The following is a 13,843-nucleotide window of genomic DNA, read 5'->3' as shown; positions in this document are numbered from 1 at the left end:
AGAAAATAAGCTTACGCATGAATACGTATTTCCTATTTTCTTAACAAACGCGTGTCGATATTCTCGACAACAAATAGCAACTTAGAAATGATTGCGTGCGGATAATCCCGGATCGGCAAAAACGAGTTCTACCGGCATGCCGTGCAACTTAAATTGTTATTTCGTGTGTGGCATGGATCGCATTCCAAAGTGCGCGACCACGTAAATGCTACTTCGCGAAAATGCGCGCCCATCCTTTATACATTCCTCCTTTTTCCATGATGCTTCCTTTTAGTTTGCCTATTCTGCCTGCTAGTGAATGCCAGTGTCAGTGCGCTTGGACAGAGAAAGAAAAGAAGGGGCGAAAAAAAAAGAAGAAAAGAAAAAGAGCGAAATGCATTCCTTGCCTTATCCAGGGGAAAACGTGAGTGGATCGCAACAAACGACAAGGCAAGCAGGCAGGAAGGGGACAAGGGAAGTAAAAAGCGACGAGGGACAAGGGGATTGGTCGATAGTATTCGAACTGCCGAACTATTTCGAATTCCGTTGCTTTTTATTATCATGTTCGATCGGAATATTGCCTTCACACGGCGGAACGCGTGTACATACCGTGTGTCATGTCGGCAGCGCCGTGAAATTGTGATTCGCGAGAACCGTGGTGCCATGACCAGCGGCTTTTGTCTAGCAAACAACGCGACGGAGTGCCACAATTTGTGCGCATGAATACGTGCGTACGAAACACTATGCGAGCATATATCTCAATGCCATTTCATCCTCAACAAACATACTATACCTATGTAAAATGAAATGCAATGAAATACAGAAACATATACATAACTGTCGATTTCTTAATTTTTCGATAGTGTGATGAAAATTGAATAGCGAACGTGAAAAATAAATTACTTAGGCAAAGTCTAGTCCTAATTTTACGTGTTACCTATATAATTTGCATTAACAAATTCAAGAGCTTTATGTTGGATCACACTCCATTTTTTCAAATATGGCAGAGAAGTTGAGGAATGAAAAATTTAAATTCAGCTAAACACATAATTTTTAAATTGTCTTTCTGTGCAAAAATAGATATGTTAAGTATAAATATAAAGATTAATCGTATCGAAAAAGGTCAGTTATAAGTGTCGCTATTTTCTAAATATATATTTTTGGAAGAAATGGAGAGTTGGTATGTGTGCATCAGATTAAAATATTTTTAACTTCTATTCTTACTTTTCAATTTAAAATTAAAAATATTTTAATTTTATCGAGTGCACACATGCCTCCATTTCTGCCACAGTTCTCCATTTCTTCCAAGAATATTTATTCAAAATAAAATTCCATCTATATATATATATATTTTTTTTTTATTTTTATAACATGAAGTATATTTATATATTTTTTTTTCAACACACACACATATATATAGAATATTAGAAATTATAGAAATTAGAATTAAATACAATACATTCCCATTTTTTGTATGATATGAGCTAATTTCTGCCTTTCGAATCGTAGTTGTCAATAAATAATCATTTTGTGAATTGTATAAATCTTTGTCCATCAAGTGTATGAAACGAAATATTTATCACTGGACGACACACATCCCTAATAGCTTTCGGTATTATTAAAAGCTAAAATATTTCTCTGATAAGGGAGCAACGAGACGCGCGCTCGAAACTTACTCGGAATTTCCGGTACAGCGAACTTTAGTATGCCCGGTTATCTTATACGGCGTGCACGGAGATAGGCGCGGAGGACGAAGATGATCCTGATACGAGAAATTCAAGTGAAGTGTGAAGATAACGAGACGTGCCGAGACCGGGCGTGAAAAAGAGACGGCCGAGGTGAGAAAGAGCGCACGCGGAGGGTAGACAGAGATAAATGAGAGTAAGGGGGATGGGCAAGAGCACGAAATATTTGAGTCGCGTGACACTATGACGCCTGTAATGCAAGCCGAGGTTTAACCCCCGCAAGGGAACGCTACGATTCTCTATATAGGGTTGAAAATAGGCGGGGATGGATGATAGAATGCATTATTCAATAACACGACGATTAATCGACAACATAACCGAATGTCGTGTTGCGGAACGCAACGAAATATCTGTACGCAAAACGTTGAAGTTGTATATTATCGTTACGTCGTAACGATAAATGAGAGAGACGATCAGAATTTTGTGATGAATCAATTTAACAAAATTAGACTTTATAACAATAATATGAGTAATAAAACGCATCCATTGGATCGTAACCGATATAATGTCTTAGATAAATGTGAATAAATATACCTATCTCATATTTTTGCTGAATTCTTGAAGTGACGCGTTTTACTTCCTAGGTTTGGATTTTCTGCGAGAACAAAAATTCCGAGGAAAAAAAGGCTTTACGCTGCAAGCGTTTTACTTTCTTCGCGACTGCGTTGAACATTGTGTTAAACACCGGTGCACCGGTTGCTGGGTTAATGCACTGTTGGCTTATGATAAAATTAAAGGAACAAAAGGAAATTGGAAGGAAAGTGAGAGAGGAAGAATGATGAAGTATGAAATATTCGTGTCGCGTGACGCTGCAATTTATCCGTCGGTGCAACGTCGTTAATACAGGTGCCTACGTACCGTGACTTTGTCACGGAGCGGCACGCTGCTGCATGTGAAGAGAGTAACGTGTAACGATCCGCGTGGAAATGCAAGCTACCCAAGTTGGGAAGGCGGATTTATTCCTCGATAACGGTTGCAATCATTTTGCAATTACGAATGCAGCGGAACGGAGTGACGCGGATAGCTAACGCGGTGAAAATAAATTGTGAAATAACTAACAGTCTGTGCCCCGAATCGCGTACATATCGAAACGAATTGATTAATAAAACACGTCAACAATATTGGCGGTGACGAGACGCCGATAAAAGATTGATTAAACGCGCAGAAGCGGTTACTGGAACTGGAAACAGCCGTGAATAAATCACACGTGGATGGAAATGGTGCGATATCACGAATAAATTTCTACATCTGTAACGAGAGGAGACCCATTTCGACAAACAAATTTATAAGTTTTTCACTGGCATGGAACTTAATAAAACAATCAAGAATTTACGTCCTATTCTTCTCGTTCTCTTATATGTCTTATGACGATTTGCATCTTTGACAATTTGGATTACTCGTGTCCCTGTGAGTAATCCAACAGTGACAATATCGTTACGAGCAATCGCGACGAGATCCGACAATCATTCCGTAATTACTGATATACCAAGACGGAATACAGCAAAAGAGGAGGAAGAGGAGAATGAGGAAGCGAGGAAGAAAAGGAAGGAACAACACAACGGAAATAAATCTTCGCGTGATTGATCGTTTGCCATGAATCGCGCGTCCGAGCGATATTAATGCACTATCAGTCGTGACGGGTTCGCACGGATGGCTCGCGTGTACCGCGCGTGTAGCTTTGACGAGTCTGTCGCTCGTCGCCTCTGCCCGATATTTATGCGCACGTTTTTTTCGCAGCAAAACGAGGGTTATGAGAAAAAAAAGGCAGCTCCGTTTCAAATTTCGTACGCGTCGGGATACAACTGCGTTTTTGCTACTGCATTTTTGTTCCTCCTTCTTTTCTCGCTCTTCTTTCCTAGTATGTCAATGAGTCCTGGAATATGAAGGAGCTAGCATCACCGTGAAATCTATCGTAGTGTAACGGTGCAGCATAGAAAAAATTCGGTTCCTAATTGATTAATAAAGTTTTGCGACTAGATATCTTATCTATTATTCTTGCCTTCATTCATCAAAAGCATTGAGATCGATTAGAATCACAGTATTAATATCTTTCTTTGTATTTGGAAAATAAAATTAGCGATTAAGGGGAGAGAGAGAGAGAGAGAGAGAGAGAGAGAGAGAGAGAGAGAGAGAAGTTTCTCATTAATAAAATAATTTAATCATATTTCATGATATGGAGATATAATTACTTTTATCAATAAAAAAGATCTGATTAAACTTAGATATTTGATCATTTTCCACTTATTCTATTTTTAATGTGATTATATTTGACTTTGAATCCTGTTTTTCTAAAAGAAACATTACGTTTAACATCAACAATGAAATGAGGATCAGGTGCGATGAACATGTTCGAAGAAAAATTTCCGGATTGCTTTTACAGAGAACCGAAAGACAACTTCTTCTAAGAGCGTTTGCTTTGTAATCAAGTTGCATTGGCAAAACCAACTATACTGCGTAGCCTAAGAATCTATAATATCGATCTGTGGGAATCGATTTCCGATTAGATATCGGACAAGCTTCCATCCGCAATCCGATCGCAATTGCCCCGACCACGATTCACATTGTTTCGCAATCAAAGCGGCATGTTTCCAGTGTCATGAGCTCGTCGACACCGATCAACGCCTCTTGCTGCTAATATTCAAACTCGAGGAAACGTATTAATTAATTGAAGAACAAAATTTTACCGCTTTACAACATTTAAGCTTAATTTGCCGAAATTGCGTCATATTTAAATATTTTTTTTTTTTTTTAGTAAAAAGCTAATTAAAAAGATGTAATGAGGTAAAAATTTTTCACTTTTTATCACGTGTCAAAAATGTTACTATAGCAACAAATATCACGATCGAAAAGATATTCGTAGCTTATACAGAAAACAATATAAAAGAAGAATAATTAGACTTTTTTGATATATATGACTCTATCTATCTAACTGACTACATTTCCTTTCACAAAGAGCCTTCGAATGTTGTAACCCGACACCTTGATGGATCAAAGCCACGACAACGTCGTTAAAGAAGGAACTGGTCGTTCCTTCATCGTTTCCGCTTTCTCTTCCTTCATTCCGGTTGGTGGTATTTCTCGGGCCGCGTAATGTCAGCAGCCGCTAAAAAAAAAAGCATTCAAGAGGAGAATGTGGAGTAGTCTTACCTCTCCGGAGGCGACTGCCTCGCCCGGAATGAAGAGTTCCGGGTAAACGTTGTCCAGGTACCACTTGAACGACTTGCACCCCAGTTTCTTCCTAAGAGCTTTTCGCTCTGATATGTCGCCATAATTCCCCTACAAAAGTTCAATGTGTAGTCGAATTATGCTTACAATAAAGGGTAAAAAATATGAAAATCGTGTAGATATAAAAATAAACATAAAGAGAGAGATTACAAAATATAAAAATAATGATTAAAAAATTTATAAAACAAAAATTAAAATAGTTAAAGAATAATTATCAATTAAAAATAAATCGTGAATAAAGTAAATTTATAATTCATAGGACTTTCATATCCCTTAGAATAGAAAATATTTGTTAAAAAATTTTTTGCTATAAGTCAAATTAAATCACAGAAACAAAAAATTTATGAAGAGAACAAAAAAATTGATGATACAAAGTTTCGTTCTTTTTCATATTTTATAATAATTATTTTTCAATAATAAAACGCTGCTTTATTTTTTATTCAACACTGGACCATTTTATGTTTCCAATGCTGTCTAACACAACCATCGATATTACTACTGCGAACGTTAACTTACGTCTAAAAATAGAGATAAACAAAGAGCGATTTATCTCATTACATTATGAAGCCATCCATGAGGACGACATTCTCGATAGATTCGATCATTACATAGAGCGACGTGCTTACGGAAGCGATTTATTCTCTACGCTTCGATTTATCTCGCCGATTGGATCTCGGCAGGAGAGCAGGGGCGGACAAGCATCAAGGATAAATGACAGATCGTTATAGAAAGGGACGAAAGAAACGTCCTTCGACGGAGGAGAGCGAGGACATGCGCGCGAGCCTTAAGGGCACTTGGCGCGTTTATGGCCCTTTTTACGACAAGTCTTGGTCTACGATCCTCTCCATCATCGCCCACCTTTATCGTTATCCTTCATCCCATTCCAACCAACGCGTTCAGCCAATGTTTACGGGAAACTTGGATTAAAGAAACATACTCGATGGTTTACCGATACAGTGGTAAAAAACGGGATCTTTAGCTCACGATATAAAAGATAATTTATCACTAATTATCTATTTCCTGACAGAAATGAGTGTGTGCTAAAACTCGATATACCTTCGAATATAGATTTTTAAAAATTATTCCTGTGTTCTGTGTCCTTTATATTATAGAATGTTGCTCTATCTGCTTCGTTTATGCGAATATTGTTAAACGTATCGTCGGTGTTCATTTTCATTCAATCATATAAAATTCTTGTCTTATTTTATTTTCCGCATCGTACATCGATCATACTATGATAACGCGCTACTTGGATTGCTCCCCCGTTGCATTTGCACAAGAGATCGTATATGAAAGGAAAGTTATGCATGCGACGATGCAAGTACTCACCTTGTCGTGACCTATCCTCTGATAATAGTACTTGGCGTATTCGTCCAGCCACACTTCGCTCAGTCTTATGCTGTTCCTCTTGAGCACGTTCACGCCGTTGCGCCACTTGTAAGGCGAACGTTTCCTGAAGATGTGACCCACGTGCGAGCACGGCACGATTTCCAGGGTGCCTGAGAACGCGTTGAGTTATTAGATTAACATTTTCATTCGGCTGAATTATACGTTTACATGTTGCCTAATTGGCTAATTTCGAGAATCGTGTAAATGCAAAGTGCAATAAGTAAAGCATGAAAATAAAAAAAAGGAACATTTGAATAAAAATATAGATGTGTGCAATATCTTTTTCGAAATAAAGAACAACGAAAATATAATACATAAAGAGAAAACAATTCGCATTTAGCGACAAGAACGAAATAAAAAAAAAGATAATGAATTCCTCCATGTTATAAGAGTCTGCGGTGACTCAAGAACTTCAGTTTCCTAAATTAGAAAAACAAAACCTTTTTTTGTTGCTTATCATACTTACCTCCGCACATCCAGGTTTTAAATGATAATTCAAGATTCTCGCCGCCCCATATGTCGAAGCCGCTATCGTACGTGCCGATCCGTTCGAAGAAGGCTCGGTCTATTGAAAAGAGGCCGCCAGCCATCGTTGGTGACCAAACGGGTTCGGCCGGGTTTTTGTGCCTCTTCCTCTCCCTCTCTGGTACCGCGTGCCAATTGAACTTGTTAACAAATGTTGATATATGTCAAGAATCCGCCCGTAAATGGTCATGACTTTTTAATCATAAAATATTACAAGTTGATAGTATTACAGCTTTATAAAATGAGACTTAAAAGTCATTTTTAAAATTAATGCCTCACGATTACATTTTCTAGTTTTATTTTTTTTTTAATCGCATCTTGTTAATTTAGAAACAAAGAACTTAAAAAAATATATATGTAAAACACTTTCTATATAATTAAATGCAGTCTCACAAAGTATCTTTTAAATTACGCGGTATATCAATTTCTTTCCGAGTAAATAATTAGTTTGGTGTCACGCTGTCGCGTGTGAAAATCAATTGCATTCCGCCAAGACAGACGTAGGTATTTTCTACCGTTTCCCAATGTTCGCAAGAGAACGACGTGAAGATTTCGTTTACCTGGAGATTCCAATCGAATCCACCGACATTTACACCACTCGAGTCGCGCCAGTGGTATTCCAGGGTAGTGTCGTCTATAACATCGATCACCGGACAAACTACCGTCGTCGGATCGCGCGCGATCCGATCCAGAAGAGGTTCCAGCCAGCCCTCCGTACATTCACAATGGCTATCCAGATACGTGAGGACCGGAGCTTTGGCCGCCGCAGCGCCTAACAAGCGCGCCCTGATAAGGCCCTCACGTTTATTTGCCCTGATAATTCTCACTTTTGGATAATTCATCATATAGTCCTCCAATTGGCGCTTGAGATGAGCTGCGAAAGGATTGATTTTTCGTTATTTCATGCGACGAAGCATCGAAATAACAAAATATTGCGACGGGTAATTAACTTAAATATTTCTATATACATTTAGTTGTCCTATATTATATCTTCCGTTGCGTTATACTAAATGGAGTATTTGTCGCATCGTTCTATCTTAACATTAAAATATCCTACATCCTTTTTATAGGAAATGTTGGCATTTAATATTAAACAGTCACATAATTCATGGCATAATCTCATAATACGTGACGCAGCGTTATTGACGGAACTTGTCGTCTTTAATATCAGGATTTGCTCGAATATTAATCTCGCGGACCTGTAGGTTTTGTCTCAACCGTTGTTTGCTAGACCTCCGCCGATTTGAAATATAAGTTGCCCGTAGGATCTATGCTTCGGCGAACGATAAATGCAACAATAAAGTCACGTGAATGTACCCGTTTCTCTAGATTTCTCTAAAATCGATTACGTCCTTAATGTCAGATTACGGTTTATTTACGATGTCATTCGCAAGCTGTTGCGGTAACAACAATCACCTTTCTCATTGTAGATTTATTCCCTAATCACAATAAATTTAATCGTATGTTAGATAGAAATAACGATAATCCTGGTATAACGTCATTTTAATGACATTTACATATATACGTGTTATTAACATTTTATCATCTGGTAAAAAAGTAGCCACGATAGCTGCTTATAGTTCTAATTAAGATTATATACGCTAAACTAGCCTTTAATTCGCCATTAAGATATCTTAATGATTAAATAAAAAAAAGGGACGTAGTTCACAAACTTTTGAAGGTTTGTTTGGCTAGAAAATAATAGCTTTATAAAGTTGTAATAAATATTAGTATTGTTATTATTATCCGATTAAAAGGTGGAGTTCATGTATTTTAGGCGATTTGGGAAGTACGCACGGATCGTTGGGTTCATCTTTTTTCTTATTCAATTTTACTTACTGAATTACAAAATCATGGTTAAAATTGTTCAAGTATTCGGAAAATATTTTTTTTCACATCTTGAACAAGAGAAAGCAACGGTTGATTTTATCATTTTGTTGAATCATATCTGCGAATTTCTCTTTGTTTTGATATAAAAAAAAGTATAAAATGTTAAATATTTCGTAGGCTATTAATTTTTGGATAATCTATATCTTCAGTACAGTAAGTAAAATTGAGTAAGAAAAAAGATAATCCCTGCGTGCTTCCCAAATCGCCTAAAATACATGAACTCTTTTATCGCTGCAGCATTTTATTATTTTTGAATTAAGAATCTCATAGGATCATATACATGTGAATATACAACCAATAGGAGATCCAAATGCCTTTTTTAATAATCTAGTTGAATCTTAAGTGTTTTCTTATATAATTTTATGTGAATTTATATATACTACGTATGTATGTAGTCCTTTAAATTGCACGCCAAAATGATTTTTCAATTTTGAAACGGAAGCTCCATAAAATTACTGTAGTAATATCACAAATTAAATTGACTAGCAATTCGATGCCCATAAGCATCTTAGAACGATATCAATAATGCTGAATGACATATTAAAATCTGTAAATAATTTTATTGTGAAAAATATTACGTCGGCCGGAGATCGATTTATTGTTGTTTTCAATTCTTTTATCTGTTTTTCATTTGAATATATACACAATCTTGATCTTAAAAAAATAATTCCGATATTATCATTGAAAATCTTCGATGTCACTTGTGTGGATGTTTCAAGATCTCATTGTCAGTATTATTTTGTATTATTTCTGACAAACATAAGCGAGATGTAAATTTATAACACGTATCTGCCTATAGTTACGGATCGCTAGGCAGCAATTAGCAGATATTCGTGATTTATTCTCCGTTAGGATGGCTTTATGAGGGACTGTACCACTAATCCTAAGCCCCTGCCCTGTAAGCTCGGTTAACTATGAATAGTATAATGGGATTCCATGGATCAGCGTGTTTCGTGCAAGCGTAATGATTACCAGACGAGACACTTGATTTTATTCCCTTTTTGTTGAGCTGCGCGTCTGATAAGCTTTAATACAAAATCGTCATGCTCGATTGCCATTCAGCTATTCCGTATTGCGTATCGATTCACAAAAAGAATTTTTTCGTGCCGAGATATAGGAAAATATATAGAGATCGTTGTACGGATCTCGCTGGTAGTTAGTCTCGAATCGAGAAAATGTTCCTTTTGAAGTATACTAAAGTGTGTTGAACGAAGCGCGCTACGTACTCGTTAGCTGCACTCGAACGAGAAGAGATGGGAGATGGACCGTAAGAGATTAGAGGTCAGACATTTAATGCACGCGCAACCGGCTCGCGCGCGCGGAATCTGCGCGCATTCCAAACCGAATTAATTTCTAATGAATTCCTCGAACACACAGAGGCACGCATAAACCGGCCCTGGCCATTATTGCAGATTTCATTATGACTTTGCTGAGTGCACTATATGAGGCGTAGATAATGGAACCGCTCAAAGAGCGTAGTCTGTCGCCGTCGAGAGCGCTCATAATTAACTCTGTAATCCCCGTCGCCAATCCCCTTTATAAAAGCTAATTATCGTGCGTGAGTTTTGCCGAGAAAGGCTAAAGTCTATGCTGTAACATTCATTACAACTTTCTTGTGGACTTTATTAATCATTGAATTCATTTTAATCCACCGCGCGTTTTGGCGTATAAAGAGATAATTTTTTAATATAATAAAAAATTATCGTATTGTATAATATATACACTGAAAAAAAATATAATCAATTTTAATAAATATTTAGTTCAATACTGCCAACTAAACATTTACTTACAATAAATAAATATTTGTTCAGTAAAAAGAATGATTGTTAAATCAAATTAATGTTTCTTGTATCAAATAAATATATCTTTATATTTAATAAATATTTAGTTGGCAGTATTGAACTAAATATTTGTTAAAATTGACTATATTTTTTTTCAGTGTAATATCCATATAATTGAAATAAAATATTCGGTGACTAATAATAAGAAAATAATTATATATAAAGAAACTCTCGAATTATTATATATATGTTGTAATTTTAAATAAAAGCATGCATAAATTCATTTATCGCGTTCGCATTTTTTAATCTATCTTTGCGAAAAAGGAAAAGCACGTACGAGATACAGTGTTATAATCTCCTTCTGTGATAAAATCAGTTGTCTGTTAATAGTATATAGAATATTGGCCAAAAGATTGCTGAAGCAAGTGATTATGTTTATAGGTTTAACTTCCGGTCGGGACGAGAGCTTATCTTGAGCTTTTAATAAAGATTGCAGCAACTATCCTAGCTATATACACTGTTTTCCCGAACCCCCAGCTTAATCTCAGACATCCTTTCTCTCAGAATTTTTATGTTCATCCGTCTGTATTATTCGGTAGGATTCCATGCGATTAACCGATTGTCCTTTCTTCGATACGATTAAAACAAAAAGTAATATAATATTTTTAGTTCAGGAATGTTGATGCAAACCTCTATTCTAAAATTGATATTTTATATGTATCGACGCATGGTGCATATTTTTTAAATATAACTGACGCTCGTAAATAGTTTATATAACTATAGATCTTTTTTTTGTTAACAGTGATTCCAGTTTTACTAGTTTTGTAATTTAGATTTCGATTTAGTGGCTGTTGTATAAACGTCAGTTTATTCGAAAACGTGCAACTACGTTGAAGCTATAATTGCCTTTTGCATCCAAACAATGCGTACGAACGTACATATTTGTTTCGCCCGCATTTACGAAATTGCATGTTTCATATATTTCTATCAACTTCACGTATGTGCCTTTAGGCGAGAAACATGTATTCCGACAGATGAATATGAATAATCACAAACATAGTTTTTCAAATTAATAAAGACATCAAAACTTAAACAATGACAAATATTTCTTCACCGAAGTGTACATATATAAGTACATTTTTTATTTCTTCATTTCGCAAAACAGCATTTATTATATAAAAAAATTATAAAAACAGCTTTAGTTTTTTTTTCTTTAAAATTCCTTTTTCTAACAAGTTTAGAGCAAATAAAAAATTTTTTTAAATCTGAAATTCAAAAATAAAATAAAATGTAGAAAACGTAGAAACGAAATATACATTTTAATCTGAATTGTCACACGTAGCGATTTGCTGTTCCGACTGATAATTTATAGTTTAATTAATTTATAGTTTCTGAGATATTAGAAATATGGAAATGTTAGATTTCTTTAAGTGTTCTCGATGTTAGAATCAAATTAGAAAATTGTTATATAATTATAAGTATACATGTACTTTATTTTTGCAAAGTTCCAGATTTTTACGAGTTTTCAGATTGCTGAACCTTTCTTCTAAGTATTTCCCCATAGCTGTAATTTTCGATACAATATAGTAGCGCGTTCACGCCCGATTTCAGAAAACGAGAACAAGTGAGAACGTTAAACTTATAGAGAGCCGAGCAGCAGAGTTTGTATGACCCTCGTAATTTTCAGGGTGTCTGTAAAGCAGGCTGAGAGTTTCTCTTCTATTCACGTCGCGGCGACACAGTAGAGAGATGGATCGCAATTAATCGATCTATCGCAAAACTACGAAACACTGTCGCGATAACGAATCACCGTTCTGAATAGAGACGCGGTTGCACGAGCAAGTACGCGAATATAATGGTTCGCGGTTTCCGTTCGCGTTCTGTGCTTACGAGTTCCCCTCTTGGCGTTCTATCGAGGATTTTTCATCGCTCGGCGATGAGAGCTGCACGAGGATTTATGACGCTACGGAAACGATATGCTATTCCGCTTCGATCGCGCGTAGAAGATATTTCGTTTTGAATCTAAAGTACGTGTGCGGTTCGAGCGATAAAGCGAGAGTAACTCGTCTACTTTTCGCTTTATACGGAAGAAATATCTTAAATATATCATATGTCACGCAATAGAGATACAAATTACGTATTAATTTTCCCCGATGAACGATCATATAAATTATTTCTCGTAACTTTCCGGTATCGAAAACAAAGTTGAAATCTGTTTTTTGAACCACGCATAAAATAAAGTCTATTGCGCGTTATTATGAAATTCGACAATTTTAACTTTCTGGAGTTGACGGTAGATCCATTGAGCGCATTCAATTATAAATCTCTTTGTTAAAAATGTCAATTCAATTCTTTTTTATGTTACATTATGCAAAAATTTGGATTATTCTTAAAATTATACAAGAGAGAACCGTTAGAACTCTTTCATTGATTTTGATGGGCTTTGTTGGATTTTGATGTTTGATAGAGCATCAAAAGATATTAGATCCAGCATATTTTTTATATGTTTATCTCTAAGACTTAGGGATCGACAAACCCCGAAGAATAAGGAGAACTTTAAAAATTTGACATTTTCGAAAAATATGACACTGTTATTAAGAGTATAAAATACCATAAAACTTTTGTATAAAACAATTATTCATATACCTGATAGTTTCAAAGATATTCGAAAATGAAACAATCCGTTTTATTATCGAGAAGTTATTTTCAAGATGTTGTTTCATCTCATAAATCTGAAAATAAACAGATGAAAAATAATCTAATATTTTTTTATGCTCTAAAACATACCCAAAATCTATCAAAATCAAGGAACAGTTACGATTCCTTGTTAATATTTATTCTTTTTATACGAGTTATGTTTATTAATTCTCTCTAAATCTGAATCAATGAATAATCACTGATATCAGTGCCAAGTATGCCACTGGTAATCAGTGAATTAAATGTGAGATCCCTAACCTAGCTAATCTTTATTATGTGATCTAACTAACTTTGTTTTAATGCTTAAATTCAATGAATATGATATTGGAAGATTGAAATTAACGTGCAAATATCAGTATTTTAGTTATATAATGCTCAAACATTCTTTCTTTTTTAGTTGAACTTCACTGATTATCAGTGCCAAATATGCTACTGGGTAATTAGTGACTATCCAGATTTAGAGAGTTTGATTCCTTAAAATTAGTGCCTTTTAATTAACATAAATTAAATAGGTCTCACAGATGCAACGTCAGTAACAGTGTTACAGATTTTTACGTCAGATTCGAAGGATTGAGGAGATAATAACGAATTTGTTAACTTTTCTGTATTAGT

At 35.5% G+C, this 13,843-nt stretch overlaps 1 protein-coding gene across 3 annotated transcripts in view; it reads right to left on the bottom strand.

Annotated features, from left to right (window-relative positions):
* The window catches only part of Pgant9 (polypeptide N-acetylgalactosaminyltransferase 9), a 106,655-nt gene that overhangs the window by 9,541 nt on the left and 83,271 nt on the right, over positions 1–13,843 (bottom strand). For all 3 annotated transcript variants that reach the window (XM_018448040.1, XM_018448041.1, XM_018448042.1), the window contains 4 exons: positions 7,424–7,737; positions 6,805–7,003; positions 6,279–6,448; positions 4,872–5,000 (listed from right to left, as the gene is read on the bottom strand). In XM_018448040.1, the coding sequence (XP_018303542.1) occupies positions 4,872–5,000; positions 6,279–6,448; positions 6,805–7,003; positions 7,424–7,737 (812 nt within the window). The remainder of the gene's footprint in view (positions 1–4,871; positions 5,001–6,278; positions 6,449–6,804; positions 7,004–7,423; positions 7,738–13,843) is intronic.

Source organism: Mycetomoellerius zeteki, unplaced genomic scaffold, assembly GCF_001594055.1.
Source record: "Mycetomoellerius zeteki isolate Tzet28-1 unplaced genomic scaffold, Tzet1.0 scaffold218, whole genome shotgun sequence".
NCBI lineage: Eukaryota > Metazoa > Arthropoda > Insecta > Hymenoptera > Formicidae > Mycetomoellerius > Mycetomoellerius zeteki.
This window is presented reverse-complemented; position numbering and strand designations above follow the sequence as displayed.